A 26,053-nucleotide genomic window follows, 5' to 3' on the forward strand; every position below is an offset into this window, starting at 1 on the left:
AAATGTAAACATTTCAAAACTAAAGATGAAATCTCTAAGTGTTTATGAACTGTGGTAGACACTGTGTCCCCCACCTCCCCACCCAAATTCCTAGTATCCATACCTCCCACTACTCAAACCTTCTCCCCTTTAAAAAAAAATATTTTTATTGATTTCAGAGAAGGGAGAGGGATAAATAAAAAGAAACATCAGTGATGAGAATCATTGATTGGCTGCCTCCTACTGGGCATGTGTCCTGACCGCAAATTGAACCACGACCTCCTGGTTCATAAGTTCACGCTCAACCACTGAGCCTCACTGGCTGGGCTTCTCAAAATCTTTTGAAGTCCTTTCTCATACTGACTTTGTGGTCGGTTATGGACTTCCTTAGCCAGTAAGACATGAACAAACATGAAGCAAATAGATAAGTGCTTGTACACTGGGGCTCTATTTCTTGAAATGCTCCCTTTTTGAACTTAGCTGTAAGGAAGCCCAGGATAACCTGCTGGAGAGGAGCTCCTGAGGAGACCCTGGTGAATGAGACACCACATGGAGAGAGGCGCCAGCTGTTCTCATCTCCTCAGTGAGGTATTAGACACAGGAAGCCCTCTTGGGTCCTCCCATCACAGTTGAGCCTACAGATAACCACAACTGCATGAGCTACCGTAGCCAACCAGTTGAATACCCACCCAGCTGATCCCAGCCCACATTATAGAGTTGTGAGTAGTCACTCAGTTTTGGGGTGGTTTGTAATGTAACAATAGATAATTGATAGACATACTAATTAGGAAGACACACACACACACACATCCGACCCAGAAGGCAACACAAGACTTATCCCAGCAATACCAAGCCTAAAGATAGGAGCAGGCCAGACTGGAACAAAACCGCTGAGGAAGTGTTGTGGGCCTGAGAGACAGGTAAGATTTGAATATGTGGAAAAGAGGAACCTAAAGAAACAGCCAGAGCAACGGCTCATCTTTCTCTGGACTATATGCCTTTAAGAGGATTCTGAGGGCTAAACTATCCCTAAGGACTGACTCTAATGATGGACTTCCAGGAAAGTGACGCAAGGAAACATTTTGGTATTTGGCTGAGGCACCCTCTCATTTCTCTCAGTACACACATGTGGTTGGCAACCTACTCCCCTTACTATAGAGCCAGCCCTGATAAAAATAAGTACCATTTTAGAAAACTTCTAAGGCTAGCCTGGCTGGTGTGGCTCAGTGTTTGAGTTTTGACCTATGAATCAGGTCACAGTTCGATTCCTGGTTAGGGCACATGCCCGGGTTGTGGGCTCCCAGTAGGAGGCATGCTGGAGGCAGCCAATCAGTGATTCTTTCTCATCATTGGGTCTCTCTCTCTCTCTCCTTTCCTCTCTGAAGTCAATAGAAAATAAAATTAAAAGGATATTAAAAAGAAAAGAAAAGAAAAAAAGAAAACTCTAGTTTTCTAAGGCTAGTTTTTAAGGCTGGGACCCTTCTATGGGATTCACTCTTAAATGGAATAACCAGAAACAGCTAGGACTATACATCCTACTTTATATAAAATGGACAAATTTTTATTAGCTATTCTGGTCCATTTTCTTTACTAATAGGATTGGTTTTCTGTTGTTTACCTATGCACTACCTGACCTTTGGAGGCTAATTGCTTTCCTACCATCTGACTTTTTTGGTTCCCTGATGGCAACAGCATCGATTGAGATCCAGATCTGGGCAATTACCACACTGAACTGGAGATGACTGTTCACTTCTCCAAAACTCCCATTAGAGCACAAGATTTCAAAAGGCACAGATTTCTTCTTTTCTAAATCACGTCTCCAATGCTCACATAGTAGCCCAATACCGCAAGTGTTCAATGAATGTGTAACCAATTAATGAGAAATCCCGAAACACAACCCCCACAAAGCCAGGCCAATTAGAGTGGAAGGCATACTGGGCATAACACATCACTACCGTTTATTGCTGCGACTCAATTCCAGGTTCTGTGCTAACCACTTAAGGGACCTTCTGTCCTTTTCGTGTGTTAGCACGTTTTATTTACATTTGGAAAAGTTATTTATCTGCAGAGCTGAAATTCAACTCGGGTCTTCTGTTCCCAAGCCCATGTCCTTTCTAGCTCTCCTGGATACTGAACATTACCGGAGTGCTCCTATTTGAGGGTTTACCAAATAAAAGCAGGGATTGAGGAGAGACGGATAGGGGGCCTCCCTTAGAGAGCCTCTGCTTGGACCTCAGGAAAGAACTTCCGCCTGAGCTTGCTGGGAAGGACTAGGTGTCTAGAAGAGGCCCTTGGTCTTTGCAGACCTTTTTATGGGCATAAGCTGGGAGAACCTGGCACCCAGCCTGTGGTGGGAATAGTAAGGATGAGTCCCTCCCTGGCTGCTCTTTTCTTCTGCGGGCCAAGTTACTGTTCTCTGGAAGGACTGACAGGCTGGAGAGGGAGCCAGACCTGCCCCGTAATAGGGTGGGGTATTACCATTTGACCTTATTCCCCAAAGTTTCATGATTAAGACAGAGCTAGGGGCGAGGCACGGGCTTGGCACTGGGGAATGAGATACACGAGGGAAATTTGGATTGCAGGGTGGAGCAAGGGTGAGTCAGGGGGGCAGGACCCAGTGTGGGCAGCCTTTGGCAGGCAGAGGCAGATCGGAGAAGTGTCTAACATCCTCTCTGAGGCTTTGCAGGTTCCATTTGGCAGCTGCAGTGTGGCAAGGTAACCTGTGGCTTGGTATCCTAGGCTCAAATCTTAGCATGGCCATTTACTTATCTTGATGGCCCTGGCAAAATCATTTCCCTTTTCGGGGCTTCAGTTTCCCTTTTATAGCATGGGACTAAAAAGCTAGGCCGGGTGGCAAGTGAGAAAGCATGCTGAACATTAGTTTTTCTGTATCTCCCTGCTCTGCTGGCACTTGATATTAGCCAGAGCCTTTCAGGTTTGCTGTCAGGCAGGGGCCCGTTGACTTTCAAGCTAGATTTATTGACATGTAATTATTATTATACTCATTTTTCTTGTGATTTAAAAAAATTAAAATTAGAAATTTTTTTGTGGGCCCCTAAAATCATGGGTCGTGGCATGCCTAACAGAGTTCGCCTCTGGTGTCAGACCGTGAGCCATTCCCATGGGCGTGGGTCTCTTCCTTCTTCCTGAATCTTTGAGTCCCAGATGGTTCAGGAGAGAATTCAAAACCCTAACATGTTTACTGGGTCAGTAAGGGTGTGCACTGCACTGCATAGGACTACTGGTGTTCCTGTGGGGGTCCCAGTGTATGGGCATTTCAGGATGTAGCTGTTTTGAGTAGACAGGGTCATGTGAAAGCTGAAACTACAAAATTTATTGGTTCATCCAATTGTTTTTTTTTTAGTATTTACTACATGCCAAGACCTGTAACAGGAACTGAAGACATAGTGCAATGAACAAAAATTGTAGCTTATCTTCTAGTGGAGGGAAATAGACAAGAAACCAAAAAATTATGTCAGGTGGTAAGTGGGTAGGGATAAGGCAGGAATGGAGTGGTGATATAAGGTGGGGATGGAGTTTGCCATTACATATAACATGGTCAGAAAACATGCCTTTGAGATATTGGGACAGAGCTCCAAAGGAGATGAGGGGTGGAGCCATGTGGCCATCTCAGGGAACAGCATTCCAGGCAGGAGACGCAAGTGCAGACACCACGAGGCAGGGGCATCTTTGGGGTGCTTGAGGAACCGCAGGAGACCAGCGGCTGGGCAGGAACAGGGAGGGGAAGAGTGGCAGGAGGTGAGGTCAGACAGAGGGCACAGGGCCAGATCGTGAAGGGCTTTGTTGTAAAAGTTTTAGCTTGCAGTCTGAGTGCGATGAGAAGCCACTAGAAGAATTTGTTAGAGTGATTATCTGACTCAGCTCTTAGGTCACTTGGCTACTTGCATGGAATAGACAGGAGGCAAGCGCAAAAGCAGGGAGGCCAGCTAGGAGGCTACAGTGTGTTCCAGGTGAGAACCTTTAGGGATTGGTACCGGAGGGTTAGCAGTTGTGGTGCAGAGAAGTGGAACAATTGTGGATATGGAGGTAGAGCCAACAAGATCACTGGCATATCAGATATCCAGGTAACCAGATAAAGAGAGAGAGGAGTCCAAGATCCCAGCTTTTGGACTGAACTGAAGCATGGAATTGGCACTTACAGAAATGGAGAAGGGGGACAGGTTTAGTGAGGACTCCAAGAGTTTGGTTTTGAACAAGTTAATTCTGAGATGCTTCGTAGAGATGTCCCAAATGGAAGCACTAGCCTCACACTGACTCGTTTCTGGGTGTGGGCTGCCCCTAGTGGCGGGTGTAGAAGTGAGCCAAGGAAGCTCCCTCAGTTGACAGCATTGCCCAGAGAGGGATCCAGCTGTGAGCCATCAAGGGTAACTCTACTCAAAGTTGAGGGAAAGTGTGTCTTAGTCCTGATGCGGGGACCTGGATGGCACAGCATAGTATCCACATTCAAATCCATTCCACCCGGGAACAGATTCTCCAGGATTCTGGTTCGTCTGTTTACTTGGGAAACTTATGAAAGGTTAGTGGCATGAACTAGTCATCCCTACTTCTATCCCCACTACTGCAGCTAGTCTTGAGACCCCCAACCAATACTGATAACCTCCCTCCTATACTACCCATCCAGAGTCCCCTCATCCTTGGCAGGCACCTCCACTGTTCCAAATGGCTTACCTGCTGGTGCGATCCAGATTCTCATCTCCAAGGATCTAAGCAGTGGGTCACCATGCCCTTCTCAGATCAAAGTTGCTTTCCATTTACCTTTTTAATCAGGAGGGGGAGTATTAGGCGATATCCCAATGGATCACATGAGTGCCAGCATTCTTCTTTGTCCCCACAGGGTAACACAGGCTATCACATCCTGATGAACAGGTCAATCACTTTGGCCTTGTGGTGAGCCTTTCCTTTTCTGTCCATCTCTTGGCATTAGAATTCTGAAGTGACCAGCAGCAGCCAATGGCTTCTAGCTTACTGGAAATCCTACGATACCTCATCCTGGTAGAAGCACTCTTTGACAACCAGGATCTCCAGGCCCACAGTCTAAAGTTGTAGGGCTGGAAGCAAACATTTCTCAAGGAGGTCACTGGAGAGATGGTGAGCAGGTCCACTTCTTGGTTCCTGGACCTATGTATTCTGCTTATTGGAGACACAGTACCATATAATGGTTGCTGGTTAGGGTGAGACCACATCCTAGAGAACAAGACCTCAACTTTGCAGGGTATCAACTCCATGTTGGTGCCTCAACTGCATCTGTAAGCAGCCACTTCACCACTATCTTGCTAGCAACGTCTGGGTATGCAATAGGATTAGGGGATACCATGGTCATGTGACCACTCCACACCTTCTTTGCTCAAAAGTGAGACACACGGTCCAAGGCAAGGTTATGTCTGACCCCATGTCAGCGGATCTAATGCTCAATAAGCCTCTGGATTGTGGTGTTGACCAAGGCTCTGCAAGTTGGAAAGACAAATCCAAATCTGGAATATCAACCAGGCATATGTTGTTTTTATTAAATCTTTATTTGATAATTGTAAGTGTGCATGCAGTTATAAAAATTAAAACAGGAATCCCATATACTCTTTTATCCAGTTTCTTTTTTTTTATATATATATATATATTTTATTGATTTTGTACAGAGAGGAAGGGAGAGAGATAGGGAGTTAGAAACATCAATGAGAGAGAGTCATCGATCAGCTGCCTCTTGCACACCCCCTACTGGGGATATGCCCGCAACCAAGGTACATGCCCTTGACCGGAATCGAACCCAGGACCTTTCAATCCACAGACCGACGCTCTACCACTGAGCCAAACCGGTTTCGGCTATCCAGTTTCTTTCAATGGTACATCTGCAAAACTACTGTACAGTGTCACAGCCAGGATATGAACATGAATACAATGTACTCATTTGTATGTATGTGCACACATGTGTTTAGTTCTATATAATTTTTGTGTAGGTATCCTCCACCATAATCAACATACAGAATAGTTTCAACCCAAAAGGATCCCTGTGTTGGCCTCTTATAACCACATTTGTCTCTCTTTTCTCCCATTTTTAACCCACGTCAACCATTAATCTGTTCTTCGTTCTAAGTATTTTTCATTTCAAAGATGTTTTAGAAACAGAATCATATAGTGCATAACCTTTGGAATTGGCTTTTTAAATTCAGTATAAATTCCCTGAGGATTCATCCAAGTTGTGTTCATCAATTGCTCATACTTTTTATGGAGTATGAATATACCAGTTTGAAGGACATCTGGGGCTGCTTCCAGTTTTGGCTGAAGTGAATAAAGCTTTTATAAACATGTGTACAGGTTTCTGTGTGAACATAAGTCTTAATTTCTCTGGGATAAATGTTCAAGAGTGCAATTGCTGGGTCATATGGTAATTGCAAATTTAGTTTTGTTAAAAAAAAACTGCCAATTTTTTTTCTAGTGCAGCAGTATCAATTTACAGTCCCATCAACATGTGAGCGATCCAGTTTTTCATCTTCATCAGCATTTGATGTTATCACAAATTTTAAAACTTATTTATTTCAGAGAGAAAGGGAGAGGGGGAGATAGAAAGAAACGTCTATGATGAGACAGAATCACTTATCTGCTGCCTCCTGCATGCCCCACACTGGGGATAAAGCCCATCATCTGGGCATGTCTCCCGATCGGGAATGAACCATGAACTCCCGGTTCACAGGCTGACCACTGAGCCACGCCAGCCAGGCAACTATTTTTTATTTTAATTAAGTGTGCAAATAATTTAGTTTGTATTTCTCTAATGGCTAATGATATTGAACACACCTTCCCATGTACTTATTTGCCATCTGTATATATTCTTCAGTAAAATGTATGCTCATATCTTTTACCCATTTTCTAATTGGATTTTTTTTCCCTAGTGAGTGCAGAGTTCTCTATATATTTTAAATAGTAATCCTTTGTCAGATATGTACCTTGTTTATATTTTCTCCCAATTGTAGTTTGTCTTTTCATCCTCTTCACAGGATCTTCCACAGAATGAAATCTTTAGTTTTGCCAAGGTCAAATTTATCAATATTCCCTTGTATGGATCATGCTCTTGGTGTGAAGTCAAAGAATTCTTGCTTGGCCCCTAGTTCCCAAATATTTTCTCCTGTTCTGTTTTCTAAAACTTTTATAGCTTTAAATGTTACATGTAAGTCCATGATCCATTTTGAGTCAATAAAATGTCTTAATCCTAGTCAAGATAAACTGTTTCCTCTTCCAGGGTGAAAAGGCCCAGTGTAATCAACTTGCCACAAACTGAAGAATGGTGCCACGTGGGATACTAAGCGTCAGTTTCTGTTCCTACCATGTTGGTCATCTATGATGCAAGTAGATGGACTAGCCTTTGTGATTGGAGTTTGCACTGAGATGGCCAGTGGCAAAACTATCTGACATCAACTGGCTTTGAGTCATTCTGTCTACTTGGGCGTTTACTGGCAGCTGATTTCTGGTGGTCATTGAAATGTAGTAAAAAAGGTCTTCATGCTTCATGCCCACTTCCATAGGTCTATCCACTTGCCTCTCCTCCAGGCCTCCTTGTCCCTTATCTTCTTTTTCCTTCCCAGAGCCTAGACCCATAGAGCCAGGCCATTCACCACCACCTGTGAGTCCTTTTATATTCCTTACCTTACGTTATTTTTCTTTGCTCACAAGAGAATGACAGATGCATGAATGTGCTATCTACTGTGAAGATTTCACCTCACCCGCTTTTCTTAAATAAATAAATAAATAATTTTTTTTCCTTTATTATTTTAAGAGAGAAAGGGAGGGGGGAGAGAGAGAGAGAGAGAGAGAGAGAGAGAGAGAGAGAGAGAGAGAGAGAGAGAGAGCACACGCGAGCGCGAGCGAGATAGATCAATGATGAGAGAGAATCATTGACCAGTTGTCTCTTACATGGCCCCTACTGGGGATTGAGCCCGTAACCCAGGCTTGTGCCCTTGGCCAGAATTGAACCTGGGACCCTTCAGTCCACGCTCTAGCCACTGAGCCAAACCAGCTAGCACTGACTCACCTGTTTTTCACAGCGACCCCTGGATGGGCTATAATGAAGCAGTCCGTTTGTGGTTTGACCCATCCATGAACAAAGTATGACTTTATCCTCCTGTCAGTTGGTCATAAGGCTCATGTGGCTAAGTGTGAGCTAAGGGAGAGGTTGTGTAGATGACAAAGGTGTCTGGAAGCTACAGAGCCTTTCCAACCTAGCCTCCAAGTTAACATGGCAGTACTACCATATTCAATTTGTAGAAGCAGTCACAAGCTTCCAAGAGAATCAGATTCTACCTTAAAAATTTTTGATTTTGTTCCACTTATTTATGCATTCATTGGTTGATTCTTACATGTGCCCTGACTGGGGATTGAACCTGCAATCTTGGCAGATGATGCTCTAACTAACTGAGCTACCTGGCCAGGACCAGACTCTTACCTCTTGATGTGTGAATGGCAGGGTCACCTTGTAGAGAAGTATGTGGGAAATACTGAGTCACCTTTAGAAAATACAATCTGCTACAACAAGATTTCTCTATTCTGGCTGGTGAGAACTTGCATGATTCCTAACCCTACATGATTTCTAGGAATTTTTCAGCTCTCAGCTTCCTAGTAACTGCTCTTTGCCAGCAGTGGTTCTTTGGCTTGACCTTGGGAAGTGTCACCTTATGTATGCAGAGTATATTCAGCCAAAGACTCAACTTCTTATATGAAGTTCTTCCTCTGTGTAGCTCCTTCCCTTTTGGCATTTTTATAGTGAATTCTAGCCAAGTCAGCTTCCCCAAACTGTAATCTCTTTCTCTTCAACTCAGCAAGACCAGTGGGCTCTGTTAGGGTTTTTCCTAAACAATCTGTAAAACTGCAATGATGTCATACTGGGGGCTGAGCAATCTGAAAATTGTTTTCACAGTTGAGGGCTCACCTCATTTGTTTTCTTTCCTTTAGGGATCACAATCCTGTATGGCCTCTCATCCAACATCTGGAAATAGTAGTACTTCGATCCAGTTTTTCCATTGTTTATGGTGAGAGATTAAGTCTTGTTTTTATGGGTGGAAGCACACCCTGAGTATATTTTAAGAGAAAGCCAACAGGATTTGATTGAGTTGGAGGTAGGTTGTCAGAAAAAAAAGAGATGCTGAGGATGACTTCAGGTTTTTGGCCTGAAACTAAAAGAGAGTTCGTGCCATTATTTGCGGTTAGATCAGAATTGGGGAGTGGGAGCAAGATAAAATTAGGGGTTTAGTTTTTAAAATGTTAAATTTGAGATGCCTGTTAGACATCCAAGTAAGGATATCGACTTTTCAGTTAAATATATGAGTCAGGTGATCAAGCTGGAGATCAGGCTAGAAATATAAAATTGGGAATTGTCCCTGTGTAAACGGTGTTGATTCTCAATGAGATCACTAAAGGAGTGTAGACAGAAAAGAGAAGTCCAGGGACTGAGCCTTGGGGCACTCCAATATTAATATTTGGGGAGATGAAGAGGAACCCTTGAGTTGTTTGTGCCACCTCTCCCTCTCCCCCATCCACACAATTCTCTCACTCCCATGACTATGCCCCATCCTATCTGCTCAACCAGCCTACTCTTGCTGCTTTTCTGGCAGGGACTTCTGCTGACCTGTTTTGTCCTGTGGCCATCCAAGTCTAGCCTTAACAGATCAGTTCCAGGACTGCTCTCAGGCCTTAGAAATTGTTTTAGCCAGTCCATGTCCTCACAGTCCTCTGGAGTCATTTTAGATCCATCTGGCACCATCAGGACTGATTCCTCTGCCAAAGTTTAGGGTGGGAATAAGGCAAATGGCTCATGACTTCCAGAGTGAAGAGTGTCTTGGCCAGAATCTTTATCAACTGTGGTGGTACCTCGCAGGTTGAGTGCTCTGAATAGGAAAATAGCAGATATATCTCTTTAAAACAAGCCATTTTTTTCTGCCTAGATTCAGTCCCGCACAGTACTGCTGTGTGCGCAACCTTGGTAGCTGTCCTCTATGTTACAGACCTCCAATTTCCTCATAGCAATTTATTATTGACTGGAGAGTAGTAATTCATATTAGCATCATTCATATAGTCATGTGGAAAAAGGATTGTATAGGGATGTTGAACATTGTACTATTTATAAAAGTAAAAATATTAGAAATGACCCACATGATCAACAATAGGCGATTGAATAAGTATGGTACATCCATAATTACACTCATTAAAATAACTTTGCAGAAGATATTTGTAATATAATGATGATTTAAACATTTTAACAAGGCAGGACAGAGTATAGTGTTTAAAGCACTTTAAAATAAACAGACTTAAAGAGAATGCTATATCTTGAATTCTAACATTAATGGCTAGGTAGAGGTAGATGGCCTGCACAGGAGACTGAGAAAGAGTGATCAAAGATATAGAAATTACACAGGAAGCATGTTGAACCATAGAAACCAAGGGGATATTTTTTTAAAGAAAGAGGGAATGATCATTTAACTATTCAACAGAATCAAATGCTGAAGAGGCAAGATGAGGACTGAAAGATGACCGCTGTATTAACCATGGATATCACTGATGGCCATGGCAAGAGTTGTTTCAGTAGAACAATGAGAGCAAGAGCCAGATTGGAGTGGGTTGAGAGGTAAGGTGAGAGGTGAGAAAGTGGAACTATTTTGAGGAATTAGATTGTATAGAGAAAGAAGGCAACAAATAGAGGATGTATGTCAGGTATTCTTTTATTATTGAGAGAGATATGAATTTATTTAAATAACTGTAAGATGGATCCAAAGGGAGAGACTGGATACACACGAGAGAGTTTGGATAAATTACAGATAAGGTTCAGGAAAGCTGGGGGAGGATAGGCTATAAAACACAAGTGGTGGAATTGTTCTTGGTTAGTAAGAAGGAAAACTCTTCATTTGTAACAGGAAGCAAGAAGAAAGGATGTGTGCCCATCAGTAGATGAGTGAATAAAAAGGTTGTGGTACATACATACAATTGAATATTACTCGGCCATTAAAAAGATAAAAGCTTACCATTTGCCACAATATGGATGGACTTATAGGGTATTATGCTAAGTGAAATAAGTAGTCAGAGGAAAGCAAATACCATATGATTTCATTTATATGTGGAAGAAGGCCACATATATGGAATCTAAAGAACAAAATAAACAAATTTAAAGTGACTCATAGATACAGAGAACAGACTGATGGTTGCCAGAAGGGAGAGAGGTTGAAGGACTGGGTGAAAAAGATGAAGGAATTGAGAAGAACAAAGTGAGCCGAAACTGGTTTGGCTCAGTGGATAGAGCATCGGCCTGTGGACTGAAAGGTCCCAGGTTTGATTCTGGTCAGGGGCATGTACCTTGGTTGTGGGCACATCCCCAGTGGGGGGTGTGCAGGAGGCAGCTGATCGATGTTTCTCTCTCATCGATGTTTCTAGCTTTCTATCCCTCTCTCTTACTCTCTGTAAAAACTCAATAAAATATATATATATTTTAAAAAGTACAAAGTGATAGTTACAGAATAGTCACAGGGATGTAAAGTACAACATAGGGAATAGAGTCAATAACATTGTAATAATTATGCATGGTGCCAGGTGGGTACTGGGAATATTGAGGGGAACACTTTGTAAAATACAGGGTGTCCCAAAAATGTATACACAATTTAATAGCTGATCCTAGTACATTTTGAAAATGACATGTATTTTAATTAACACTGTCTTTATAATTATTCGAAGTGTGTATACATTTTGGGGGGACACCTGTGTATGTCTAACCACTATGCTATATACCTGAAACTAATATAAAATAATATTGACCATAAACAGCAATTGAAAAAATTTTTTTAAAGAAGAAAAAGTAAAGGTGCAAATAGGTTTAAAACATTTGGTAGCATAAAGGAAGAACTCAAAGACATATGGAGAGTGAGGCAGGAGTACCGGAGTCCTTAGGAGAGCAGGAAAGTGGAGAAGGTTGGAAACAGCTCTTGATGGGTAGGAGTGCAAGCTGACCAGGGAAATGTAAAATTTTTAGCCATCCCTTCATTCCATGTGGGGCTGGTGATCCTGAGTTATACTGAAAGCAAACTGCCTGATGGTGAGACTTCCTTTAGTAGTATGTGGTTGTTTGGGTACAAGAAATAAGGAAGCAGAAAGGTTGATTCATCAGGGTTTGGGATCTAGCCATACAGGAGAGATGAAAAATTTCTCCCACTTGCTTTCAGGGCTGGGGATTAGCAAGCTGCCTGCCTCTGCTGTGGAAGCACAGCCAGAGGGGAAAAGGAAGAGGGTGGCTCCTCTGTCACCAGTAAATGAGTTTCCCTGCGGTTCACCTTCCAAACTTCCTGTCCCTGGGAGAGCTGGCCCTTTGTTAGCCTGACACAGTCACCACTAGAACTCGGTTCCCCATAAGCCGTTTGCTTTTCCTGCTGACTTATCAGGAACAATCCCTTTCAGTCTTCAGAAAGGTCTTTTTTATATGTGCTGCTTCTTGATCCATACTGTGCTTGTGAGTACACGGAGAGGCAGGGCTTGACCTCACTGTTAGCATCTAGTGAGGACAAAACAGCCTTCTTTAATGCTCCAACTCACTTGATACTCCGGTGCCAAGACTGCCTAAGAAGCAATGGGACTTCGTTTTCCATTGGCTCTTGGCTTCTGTGGAAAGCAACAGAGAATGGAAACACTTATTGTCCTCAGCTCTGCTCTGGGCTTTTTATCCAAGGAGGAGAAACAGGGCAGCCAAGTTATAATTTGTGCATGTGTGACATTCCTAACTTGGTCACTGGGCTAGAGTTGGCTTTGGGAAGGGAAGGGCTGGTGGAGGAGGATGAAAGGAGTGATGAAATCAGGTTCCAGCTCAGGCATCGGCCTCAGCCATGGCTTCTACTAGAGAACAGAGGAGAGAGAGTGAACAAAGGGGTGAGCCACTGTTGGCTCAGCTGATGTGTGAATAACGTTCCCCAATCAGGCCTTGGAAATCATCCTGTTCAACTCTTAGGGTCTAGATGAAGTAACAGGCCAAGAGATGGCAAATGTACCAGCTCTTGTCAGCTGGCCAGTGGCTTATCATTTAAATCGGATTCCCTGCCCAGAGGAAGCAAAGACACACAGAAAAAATGGGGTTGGCCTTTCCCTGGTTGGTCGGAGTATGAATGTTGGGGTGATAGTGAGGGATGGCTTTCTTCCCAAGGCCAGCCTGTTTCCAAAGCCATCAATGGATGGGTGACTAAAGAAGATGTGGTGTATGTGGAATGAAATATTATTCAGCCATAGCAAAGAAGGAAATCCTGCTTTCGAAACAAAATAGATGAACCTTGAGGCATTGTGCTGGGTGAAATAAGCCAGGCAGAGAAAGACAAATACTGCATGGTATCACTTATACGAGAAATCTAAAAAAAAAAAAAAAAAAAAAAGGTTAAACTCATAGAAACAGAGGGTAGAAAAGGACCTAATAGGGAGAGATTGGTAAAAAGGTATAAAGTTTCAACTGTAATATGAATAAGACCTGAGGAACTAATGTATATTATGATCATTACAGTTAATAATACTGTATTGTGTAATTGAAATTTGCTAAGAGATTAGAATTTAAATGCTGTCACCAAAAAAGGATAAATATATAATAATGCAAACTTTAAATATCTTATAGTTTATACGTCTATTATACCTCAATAAAGCTAAAATTAAAGAAAAATAATGTAAATTAAATTATAACATGCTTCTAATGAGAAGGCATTCCTCTTTTTATCAACAAGAAAAAAGTTTTTAATTAGAAACAAAAAGTTATGATCTGAACAAATGAAAAAGATTAGTGAGATTATCTATGTAAGGTATTTAGCATAGTGCTGCATAATGATCCCAAAGAAGCCCAGCTGTGGGAATGTGACTCCAGATTAGGAAGGGTTAAGGACAGCTGGCCTGGCTTAATGCACGGTCACCCAACTGAAAGTCTGTGTGTACACAGAACCCGCAGTGGCAGAGGTACAAGCATAGACCATTGTCTAGGAAGAAACCATTGTCTAGGCCTAAAGGTGATGCTTGCATTTCCAGGAAAAGGCTCCAGGTGCAGGTGGAGTCAAGTCAGGATGAGAGAAGGTTTGCATGCAAATGAAAGAATGTCAAGAAGTGAGAGAGGACAAGGAGGAGCAAGATAGTGGGATACACAGGGCAGAATCAGAGGAGAAGTGTAGAAATTTATGCTCCCAACATTATTGCATTTAAGCTGATAAGTAAGTCCTGCTGTAACCATAGAATTCTAATGGAATTCTGAACAAAGAACTGAGCATGTCTATGCAAGAGATGGCCATTCTACCTATAGGTGAGTTTGCAACCCCCTTGACAGAACAATGACAGAAAAGAACCATCAGAGCCTAACTGCAGGACAGTAATCTCTGAGCTGCATAGAATCCCAGGCAGGTGGGTTAGCACAGAGGTATGCGTAAGAAAAGTTCCCGGTGCAACGAAAATCTGCTTGATGTAATGATATCCAAGACTCTCAGAGCGAGACAGGTGGCAGGGATAGAAAAGGGGCCTGTACCCATCAACGGCTTGGCTCTTAGCAGCCTAATACATCAGACACTAATAAAGCAAACAGGTGGGGGCTGGGCCAACTGAAAGATGCAGAAACCCCATTGGTCTCTCATTACTGCTGTGCTGTAGAGTTCTTTTACTAGTAATTCAATGCAAACCACTCAATGTGTTTGGATCCCAACTCCCTTATTTTACAGGGTATTTAAGGTAAGAATTTGAATTCCCAAGAGGTAATCCCAAGAAATTAATAAGGCTTACTTTTTAGGAAAACGTGGAGGCATATAGGAAGTTGAGATATTAATGAAGATTCACCCAGACTCCAGAATTGAGGGCCTCAAATGGATCTAAGGATTACTAGGGGTTAAAGGCAACCAGATGTACTATCACAGATCCACAAGTGTCTCCAGGGCCGAGTCTTCAGACTATCTGTTCAGCAGCAACCTTGTTCCAAAGGTTCTCAGAGCCAGTTGGCTCTAGTTGCCAGAACCCTATGCACATGGGGTCACAGGTTTGACCTTTGTGTACATGGGACTGTTTCCACATTAGACTGAGCCCTAGCCCCAGCTAGAAGTCACACATGTGCATCACTGGGGATTGGGTGAGAGTGTGTAGGTAGCTCCCCACCTTTGGGAACCAGCTCAAATTACATTCTAGCTCCAACTGCACACCGCAACACCTCATTTTGGAGCCGAGTGGGACTATCCTGCATGTCACGGTCATTTCACAGTAACTTAGAGAGCCAGGGTTCACTCCTAAGAGTCTTGTAGGCTGAGGCACTAGCCTGGTGGATTGACCAATAGGACGGCGTGGCGAGTCTCCCTCAGGAAGTGCTCAGAATTCGCCGTCTTGGGGGAAACCACCCCAGAGCTCTTCTTTCTCACAGGGCCCGGCTCCCCAGGCACCTCAGCCAGAACCTGCAGGACTGCTTTTCCAGGCTCCGAGGGAGAGCTGCTGCTGAGTGTCAGGCACACAGAACCAGAGGGCTGGGCCTTTGACGACAGCTCCCAAAATAAGGTGCCAAGCCCTACTTCTCACTTTCCCCTTGTGCCCTGTACGATGCTGGCACTGCCTTTGGAGCCATTACTCAGCAGCCTGAATGTACAGAAATAGGCCGAGTGCACTGACCCAGGAGGCTAGCACTCTTTCCTCTGGCAGGGCTCTGTCCTGGCGGTGGTGGGTTCAGGCAGAACTGTTTGGGGACATGACCTGGCCTCCACTCTCACTTCTCGTCAGGCAGTAATCTCATTACAGGACAGGGCTTCACTTCTGTTCTAGGCCTTTGAAAGTATCTTCCCCCGCCTCCGGCTGTACAGCACCATTTAACTGTAAACACACTTTCCTACTTTCTCCATCTTTCAACACACTCTTTCCCACCTTATCCTAAATGAAAACCCACTTTGCCCTGTTATCCAGCCCAGCCCTCTCCAGAGTATAGGCAACTTTCCTTCCTTCCCTGGTTCTCAACTGAGATCAGGAGAAGAGGCTGGCATTCTCCAGACCATGGATCCCCCATCCCAACTGGGCACACAAATATATCTTTCTGCCACCCTGTCCTTTAGATCTACCATCTCCAGCACCCTCTTAGCCTCCTCGATGGCTTAGCACCTGCCTCACAGCTTTCCTGGCCGCTTCATCCCCACCACCTATTTTTGATCCTTCTGATACTCTAACTTCTTCATCATTTTGAAAAACTACCTATGTCCCTAAATTCGACCCAACCTGTCACTCACTGTGCCAACATTTGGAAGGGTCCATCTCAAATTCTCATCCTACTCTGACCACAACATCCTTATTTCTACGTGAGGCATTTCTACCTTACCCGTTCACTCTTCCCAGAATCTCCTGCTTCCTCCATACTGAGTCTGAACCCCTTGGACTACAGTTCCCAGAGTACTCATGGATTCCTTCTTCTTCCCTGGGGCCTTCTTTGCTGACTTCCCAACTTGGGTAAACCCTAAGTCAGCTTTCTTTGCTTTTGCTCCCAGATTACTGACCTCTGCTGGAAATGTATAAGTTTTCTGTGGTGTTTGAGCCATTCCATTAAGACCATGCATGTCTGACTCATCCCCACTACTTGCTTGTCAAGGTAGGAATTCTGAAACCACAGAACAATTATAAAAGTTAAAACTTGGTACATGCCTGGCACTTTACATATACCAACTCATAGAAACCTTCCATGCCAATGAGAAAATTACTGTTATTACTTTTCTCTTTTTTTAAAAATAAGGAAACTGGAGCTCAGAGAGATTAAGTAAATTGCATTAAATCATAGAATTAGTTAAGTGGTAGAGTTAAGATTAGGGGACCTGGGTAGGATATTATAATATGTCTCATCATAAGAGATTTTGAATTTCATCAGAGCTCCTGCTCAATTGTCAAATGCAATTGACACTATTTTTCTTCATTTTGCTTGGCTTTATTCAGTTTTACTCCCTGAAACTGTCCTCGACTGTCCCTTCCTAAAATGGCTCCTTCTCAGTCACTTCAGTAAGCTCCTCTTCCTCTAATCATCCCAACATGCTGGCTTTTCTCCACACTATTGGCTCTCGAAGTGTGATTCCCAGACCAGCGTTACCCTGGCCTGGGAACTTGTTAGAAATGCAAATTTTAAAGCTCCACTGCAGACTTCCTGAATCAAAAACTATCAGGGAGAACCGCTGTGCTACATATTCTCCCTGGCCAATCTCTTCTAAGCTCCGCTTCAATTTCTTTCCCTCCACACTGAACACTCCTAAAACTTCTTCCATTCCAGTGCTTTCCGGAGCTCCAATCCTATACATCAACCAGTGATAGGGCATCTCCACTGGCTACCCATTAGGTGTCTGCTAGGAAAAGAATCTCCTCCCATAGTCCTATCATTTCTGTATCTCCTTTCCCCGAATGATAGTACCATCTACTCAGGTCCAGTGCCAAGGCCCTATGATTCATTTGAGTCCTCTCACATGTACCTACCTAAAAAACCCCCACTAGTTTGTCATTTCAGAAGTATCTCTCAAATTGGCTATAACCTCTCCTCTGCACTGCCATTGACTACTTCTGGCCCATCCTCCTCACATCTCGGACTACAGCAATTACCTTCTAATTGGGTCAACTTCCTGAAGTCTGTTCTCTTTCCAATCTTCTCCCACATTGCTACCACAATCACCTTTTAAAATAAAAATCTAACTGTAATTGTCCCTTGCTTAGTCATTCAGTGGGTGTGCAGTGCCTTCGAGATAAAGTCCACACAGTATGGAGACACTGCAGGTGCCTTTATACCCTGACCCCTGCTTGCTTCAGTAGCCTTGTCTCCTGCTGTTCTTTACATGTGCTCTCTGCTCTGGCCCTACGGGGGAAACTGGAGTTAATCCAGAGTACCAGAGACAGGCCGCTCTTTCTCACACCCACACGGATGTTCATGCTATTCTGCCATTTCCTTTGTGAGGCATGCCCTTCCTTCACTTACCTAGCTGGACAATTTCTTCTTAGGGCTCAGTGAGTCGGCTTCTGTATGAAACCTTCCCTGGATGCCCAGGTTGTTTGATGTGTTCCCACAGCCCCCACAGAGCTCTTGGGACATTTGTTTGTCCTGGGAGCAGCTTGAGGACAGGCCGGTATGTGATCTATCTTTGTTTACTGCAATCCTGACATATAGTAGGTGCTCAGCAAATAGCTGCTTACTAAGAGAAAAGACTCCTCTTTTCTTGAAAGGCATTTACATTTACTGCATTTACATTTACATTTACATTTACATTAAAGGCATTTACAATCCTGACATATAGTAGGTGCTCAGCAAATAGCTGCTTACTAAGAGAAAAGACTCCTCTTTTCTTGAAAGGCATTTACATTTACTGCCTATTCCTCAACACCCCTGTTTGTTCATCCCAGCCATATTTCACCCCTATCATACTCCTGAAATAGCCCTTGGGGACAACGACCACCAATTTGGCCTTATTCAAGCTCTCATTTTCCTTAACTTCTCTGCAGCAATTAAACACCAGTTTCTCAAAAAAACCCAATTTTTCCTGGGCTCCTGAGCTGACACTTTTTGAACTTCCTTTACTTTCTGATCTGGTCTACACTTTCACTGGTTCCCTTTCTTCATGCTTCTTGCAACTGCTATGCCGGGTACCTGGTAAACACAGGGGTGGGTAGTTATAGTGGGATTTCTGCAGTAATGTGCTGGTAAGCTGATTCTTTAGGAGGGAAAAAAAAGTCCCTAATTTGTACCTTCTGTCTATTCCATGGTATAGATACTCTCACCACAACTGATTTCAGGGTAACTTCTTAAAAACCAGCTCACAAAACTCCTGAATATTTAATAATTGGCTCTCATGAATATGAGCCAGCTCCAGCACATCACTGGGTATACAGAAGTGAAAAAGACCAGTTTGATACCTAGGAGGGTATAACCAGGAGGGAATCTATGTATATAAAAGCCTAAGCAACTGACTGACCAGTCGACTGGTCACTATGACGTGCACTGACCACCAGGGGGCAGATGGAGACCGAGCAGCAGCATGAGTGGCGGTGGCAGCAGGCGCAGTGGGGCCAGGATGAGCAGGAGCGGCAGGCAGGAGCAGCAGGCAGCGTTGGACTGCCCGTTTTGGCCTGATTCCCACAGGTCACGCTGAGGGACCCCATTGGTGAACGAATCCATACATTGGGCCTCTCGTATAGAAATAATCCTAAGGCAAATGTGATATACATCAGCAGGACGGGGATGCAAAGAATGTAGGGTATCAGAATGGATTCTGTCATAGTTTTGTGAACCCGTTCAAGCTGGTTAACTTCTCCAGGCCAGGTTCTGCATCTGTAAATAAGAATTTGATGTCTATGGCCCATTTCTGCCTTGTGTGTGTGTTCCACGTAATGACCTCTAAGTTTGATGAATGACCTTGGGAATAGAAATAAAATACAAGAGGAAAAAGGAGAAGAAATGTATATAGGCTAAATGCTGTGGGACCCACTGCTAGTTAGGCCTTCCTGCTACCTGCAAACGTCTGGCTCAGTCCCAATCCTTTATTTGAGCCATCACCTGGTTTGCTGAAGGCTCAGTTCTGTTTTTTCAAATTGAATGAATATATTGAATCCTGTCAGTATATGTAAAGCAATTTGGTCCATCCTTCTGCTTTAAGGGAAAAAGAGCATTCTCCTTTCTCCTTAAAAGTATCAAGAGGATACCACAGGCTCCCCTAGTAATTTGTTCCCTTTGAATAATAGTTATATGATTCAGGCTATCTAGAACTCTCCTATCCCACCCTTTGTGCATCTTCTCTAGAGAACTGATTTTCATTCCTTTTCAAAAACCTTTAAAACACTATTAAGAGACATATAGAAAAGTACCTAAAACATAAATGCAAGATATTATAGAGCAAACACTAACGTATTCACAACCGGAGTGAGACAGACTCTGCCATAACCTAGTTAGCTCTCCAGGTGTTACTTCCAAAGCACTGTTCTCCAGAGAGAAGCAGTCTTGATTTATTGTAATAATAATCTTGGTTTTACCTCTTACTACCTATGTATGTATTCCTTAATATTAGTTCAGCATTGCCTGTTTTTTAACACGTAGTGTTAACAAAATCATACTGTATGAATTCTTATTTCTTGCTTTGCTAAACATTCTAACATTTCACTTTGCCATCTGGTAACTAGTTCATTCTTTTTAATTTCACGGTTATATGGTGCTCTGAGTTATCCATTCTACAGCAAAACAAAAAAGCAACCAACCAAATAGGAGATGGTATTTGCAAACAAAAGCTCCAACAAGGGATTATCATCCAAAATATATAAAGAACTCATACAACTCAACACTAAACAATTCAATAAAAATATGGACAGAGGACCTGAACAGATATTTCTATCAAGAAGACATAAAAATGGCCAAAAATATATGAAAATATGTTCAACCTCACTAGCTATTAGGGAAATGCAAATCAAAGACTATAATACAATGAGATACCACCTCACACCTTTCAGAATGGCTATTATCAACAAGACAAGTAGTAACAAGTATTGGAGTGGAGAAAAGCGAACCATCATTTACTTACTGCTGGTGGGAATGTAGAACAATACAGCCACTATGGAAAATGATGAGAAAAGTCTCAAAAAATTAATAATAGCTCTGGCTGGGTGGCTTGGTTGGTTGGAGCATCACTCTGTACACCAAAAGATTGTGAGATTGATTTGTGATCATGGCAGATACCTAGGTTGCAGGTTCGATCCCCAGTCTGAGAGCACAGGGAAGGCAACCAATCAATGTTTCTCTCTCTTTAAAATCAATTAAAAAACACCCTCGGGGAAGGATTAAAAAAAAAAAAAAAAAAAAAAAAGGAAGGAAAGAGTTACCATATGACCCAGCAATCCCTCTCCTGGGTATCTACCAGAGAAACTATAAAACATTTATTAGCAAAGATATATGCACCCCTATGTTCACTGCAGCATTACTCACCATGGGCAAGATATGAAGACAACCAAATGTCCTTCGATAGAAGATTAGATAAAGAAGATGTGGTACATATAGGTACTACTCAGCCATTAAAAACAAAATACCACTATTGAAACAACATAGGTGGACCTTGAAAATATGCTAAGCAAAATAAGTCAGTCAGAAAGTTAAAAACTATTTCACTCATGTGTGGGATATAAAACTGAAACTCAAAGACACAGACAACAGTATGGTGGTTACCAGAGGGAAAGGATGTGGTTGTGGAGGGGGTAAAGAGAGCCCAGTATTTGGTGTCAGAAGATGACTTAACTTTGGGTGATAAACACATAATGCAATACACAGACCATGTGTCATAGAAATATATACTTGAAACCTATAAAACCCTATTAACAATATTACCACAATAAATTAAAAAAAAAAAAAAAAAAAGGAGAAATCTGAAGGAAGTTCAGACCATCTTGGGCCCAGGAAAATAGAAAAACAGACCTAAGAGCAGCAGTGGAATTGTTATATGATAGGCTCCTAAATGCAAATGTTTAACTGATACGTGACCTATAAGAAACCATTGCCATAGACACACATCCACTTAAAAAGTTACTTCTAGGCATCCATATTACACAGTGGAGGCTTTAAAAAATGCTTCATATACAGGCTGTCCCAAAAGTCTTAGGTGAAGTTTTAAGTTATTAAGGCTGAGTGTGCGTGATGGGCTGAACCCACCCTCTGCCAGTCCAACAGGGTAGCTACAGATGGTCTTGATTATCATCAGTTAAATGTGCAGCCAAGATTAAAAGAGACATTTTAAAGGATTAATTAGTGAACCCTCAAAAAAAAGTAAATTACCGGCCTGTGTTAAATCAGCCAAAAGGAAACTAATCCAGCATCTTAGCAATAGTGCTCGGAGTGTATTCAAATGGAAAAGCTTGGGCTGGAAATACTTGTTTAGAAAAAGAACTACATCACTCCATCCTCCTTATCAAGTAATCTAAGCCATCATAGTGCTTAAAATAGAATCAAGCAAGATTTATTTATTTATTTATTTATTTATTTATTTATGTTAATCCTCGCCCAAGGATAGTTTTTCCATTTTTTTGTTTGTTTTGTTTTTTGAGAGAGAGAGAGTGGAAGGGAGGGGAAGAAACATGGATGTGAAACACAGCAATTCGTTGCCTTCCCAGCCTGCAACCCAGGTAACCCAGGTACACAACTCACCCCTACACAGAATCAAATGCCAGTTCAGTCCCTGGGCTGATGCTCTAACTACTAAGCCAAACTGGCTAGGGCACAAGATGTATTTTATTAAAACAAAACCCCTTTCAGCTTGACCTAGATCATATCCTTAAATAACTTTTATTCAATGAATTAGTAGAAAGGATTCTTGATTACTACTATAGTTCTTTTGTGTAGCATGCTTCAAATTAATGCAAAAAGCTCAGAAGAGGACATCAGATAAGGTAAAAGGCTTTATTATTCAGGATCAGCTCAAAGAATGACATTGACACAAACAGGGATAATTATCTCATTACATTTGACCTTTGGCACCCATTTGAAGTACTAGTTTTCCAAGTGAGACATGTTATACCTAGCAGCGTCTCAATAGCTTCTGATAGCCACATTTACCCAATTTCACTCAGTAGAGCTGTCAGGAGTTATGCAGGGATACAAAGAACAAAATCATCTATTTTAATAATCCTTTTCTTTTTCAAGGATTATTTTCCCTACTGGTTTTCAAATAAAAAGATGGATAGATAGTTAGCATTACCTGCAAGTATTGGTCATAAATACCTTCCCACAATCTAATACTCAAAAATAAAAAACAAATATGTGTAGAGTTCCTAAAAATTCAGTTAATACTAGTGCGTGCTTTGCTTTGAAATGACAATTATATAGCTTCCCTTATTTTTCTCCTCGGATAAAACCAAGAGAACCCATGCTTAATTGACCTTTGCAGTGACAAGCTTAACTTACAAGAATCAGAGGAATTAAAGTCTTATTATTAAGAACAGACTTGACAATTATCACAAATATACGAATGAAGTCTCCATAGTCCTCAGATACATAGATAAAATGATTGGAAAGGGACTCCCTTGCAAGGACAATAGTGCATAGAAAGTACATGAAGCTTGTCTCTCTGAGGTTGTAACGGGGGAGGAGGGGGGGGGCGGGCGGCGGGAATATAAACAATAGTTCATCTCAAGATGAACGATACGTGATTGTTGATTAAGGAAAGGGATGTTCAAAATATTTTGCACATTATAACTTAGAGTTAGTCTATACACTCTATATAAAATATCTACAAAAAATACGAATGACTTTTTTACTCAGGGCTATAGTAGAAGGCCATTGCTTTTTATGTATATGAAGAGAAGTCAAAAAAGCAAGTTAAAGCCAAGATTTATTTTTGAGGTTCTGGATTTTCAGCTCAGAGCTACCTTCTTTTATAAAAGTATCAATAAGAAACTGTTACTTTTTCTTGAAATCTGATGACCTTTTTTTTTTTTTTTTTTTTTTTTAAGATGCAGCACCTGGAGAACTGAGGACTAAATTCAAACCCCAGCTTCAGTGTATGACTACTGAGTTTATAAAAATAGCAAAAATCACAACCTCTTGTAGAACATGATGAGTTGGTAACATAGTAGATTGCGTAGCAAAAATATGGGGAACTTAAATCTTGTGTAGGAGATATATTTTGGAGAAAAAAGACAAAGATTTCTAGTGTTGTTCTATTTTCTCCAAAGAGTTGATGGTTTTTAAAATAAAGATGATTTTAACTACAGAGACTGTATCATTGAATCACATGCTAAATGAATATAAATGTACTTATCTGAACATAACATTTTTACACGTACTCAAAAAAACAAAAACAAAAAAAAAAAACAACCAAAAGTATAGTAAAAAGATTATATATTTTAAATGCAAGTATATTATTGTAGCTTGAGGCAGCACAGATCCAGGGGTCTTCAACAGAAGACTTCTTAGCAGTGGGCCTTCCCAGACAGGCCTCCTGCTATGGCCGCAGATACTTGACACTGTGCATAGAAAGTCTCAGAGTAACAAGAGACAAGTCTTGTTTTTCACCTCTACAGTCTGGGATGTCATTATTATAGAGAAGATGCATGTTTAAAAAAGTGAAGACTACTTAATTGAAAATGTTTATGAAATTTAAACACAGCATTCACCCTGAGGAAGCTGCATATACATTACGGTGGTAGAACCAGACTAGGTAAATTTTAGTTGAAAGGATTGTCTCTAAAAATGAAAAAAATAAAAATAAAAAAATGGTAGTTTTCTTAAAGACCAGAGTTATAGAGTCACTCTGTTGTGTTTTTATCTTGTTTTAATGGGCCAAAGTTCAGTTAACTTACTCAGATTAGGATCTATAATTCTGTTGACCGTTCAGGACTACAGTAGTCATCTTGGGATTTTCTATGGAAGTATGTACAAATTTTCCTCATGGAGTTGGGAGTAATAGTGACCTAGAAGAAGAAAGGTTAGATTTCAGACATTTTTAAGAAAAGTCCAGCTGCTACTCAAGCAAGTTATCATTAACAGGTATTTTAAATTAGGATGCCTAAAAATTTGATCCAAATAGTTGGATGACAATGCCTCTTTTGGTTGATTTGTATTGAATATAGTAAAAATTTAATAAGACAGTATGTAAGGAATGAAGGCAGAGGCTTTTCTTGTGAACAGAAAATATTTTTAAAAATTACCATCATCTTTGAAATGAGTAAATGGCCCTTCCAAATTTACAAACAAGACAAGTATTCAAATGACAGCTGCTATTCTCTTCTAAAGAAGTCTACATTATTGTCACATAAAGAAAAATTCTTTTAAAGAAAATTTAGCTTCAAAGATTGAAAAACAACAACAACCCAGTGTTAAAGGGACAACTGGCCCAAAACGGAGTCACATGTGCTAAGCTCCACTGCAGCAAACTACAACTAGCAATACATAACCTAAGTGCAATTTCAGCCTCTCTCAGGAATGTACCTTTAACCAGTCAATCTGGAATTTCCTGATCAGAACCAGGGAGGCACATCTGCTTGATAGACCCTCCGTCTTCTCCGAAGGAAAGGTGTCCTTGCCTAAATAATTTATTCTCTCAAATTTCCTTTCCCTCCCCCTTTCTGTCTTAATAGAAATTTTAGCTAGGGGCAAAGAGCAGATTTAGTGATGATATTGAGAAGGAAAGACTCCTTATAGCATTAAAAAAAAAAAAAAAGTTCTGTTGCAAGGTTTAATTGGAGTTTGTGTTCAAAGAATCTTGAAAATATTTCTAGTTTACTCCTAAAATCTGGGATAGGCTTCATGATAGTGGTGGGTGATATAAACAGTTACTGACCTGGCCTAAGTTATCCAACTTCTATCTTTTAAAAGGGCACATGTAGCCCAACCGGGTGGCTCTGCTGGTTGGAGCATTGTCCTGTACACCAAAGGTTTGGGTTTGATTTCCCGTTGGGTCATGTACAAGAGGCAACTAACTGATTGATGTTAATTTTTCTTTCTCCCCCTCCCTTAAAATTAACAGACATATCTTAGTGTGTATTAACAAAATAATAAAAGGGCAGATGTTGCTGATCATGATTCCTGGATTGGATTTTAATCATTCTACCGCACCTTCTTAACACACAGCAAGAGCTACCATGAACTATAGCAGAAACTTCCTAACTCACCCCCCCTTAACTTACAAACTGGTTAACAGAATCTATTCCCTTTGATTGGTGCCCACAGCTCACCTAATGCTCATAGCTACTTCGGCCTCCACCATTATGAGTCACTTGCTTTTTAAGGTTCATAAACCAGCAAGCAGTATCTGTTTTTAAAATTATCTAACTTAAATAGTACATCAACCAATTAAATATGAGTCCTAAAGAGATAAGTAAAACTAAGCTGAATGTTTAAAAAAGTGTAGATACATGTGAGTTGACAAAAATTGATGTGAGCAAGTTGACTAATAAGAGATTAGGGATAATCATTAAAATCTAAAAGGATTCTGCACTTAAAACTGCTTTGCAGATAACTAAGTTTGACTTTATTTTAAATAATCATAAACAGTAATTACAAACTGGTAATCTATTTATGGATATTGGCAACTTGCCCATGAAGGACAGCTTCATCCGTAAAACGGGG

At 41.5% G+C, this 26,053-nt stretch overlaps 2 protein-coding genes across 4 annotated transcripts in view; one reads left to right on the forward strand and one right to left on the reverse strand.

Moving 5' to 3' along the window:
- Positions 1-26,053, forward strand: part of LPGAT1 (lysophosphatidylglycerol acyltransferase 1) — a 246,955-nt gene that overhangs the window by 24,724 nt on the left and 196,178 nt on the right. The window lies entirely within an intron of this gene.
- Positions 9,156-26,053, reverse strand: part of DTL (denticleless E3 ubiquitin protein ligase homolog) — a 54,579-nt gene continuing 37,681 nt past the window's right edge. Inside the window, exons 15-16 of one of the 3 annotated variants that reach the window (XM_084865533.1) lie at positions 24,286-24,396; positions 9,156-9,866 (exon numbers count right to left, since the gene is read on the reverse strand). In XM_084865533.1, the coding sequence (XP_084721659.1) occupies positions 24,298-24,396 (99 nt within the window). In that variant the 3' untranslated portion in view covers positions 9,156-9,866; positions 24,286-24,297. Of the gene's footprint in view, positions 9,867-12,599; positions 12,619-22,370; positions 24,397-26,053 lie in introns of those variants that run through there. The other 2 variants (XM_084865534.1, XM_084865532.1) reach the window with 2 other exon arrangements.

This window comes from Pipistrellus hanaki (genome assembly GCF_964339955.1).
Source record: "Pipistrellus hanaki genome assembly, chromosome: 18".
Lineage (NCBI taxonomy): Eukaryota > Metazoa > Chordata > Mammalia > Chiroptera > Vespertilionidae > Pipistrellus > Pipistrellus hanaki.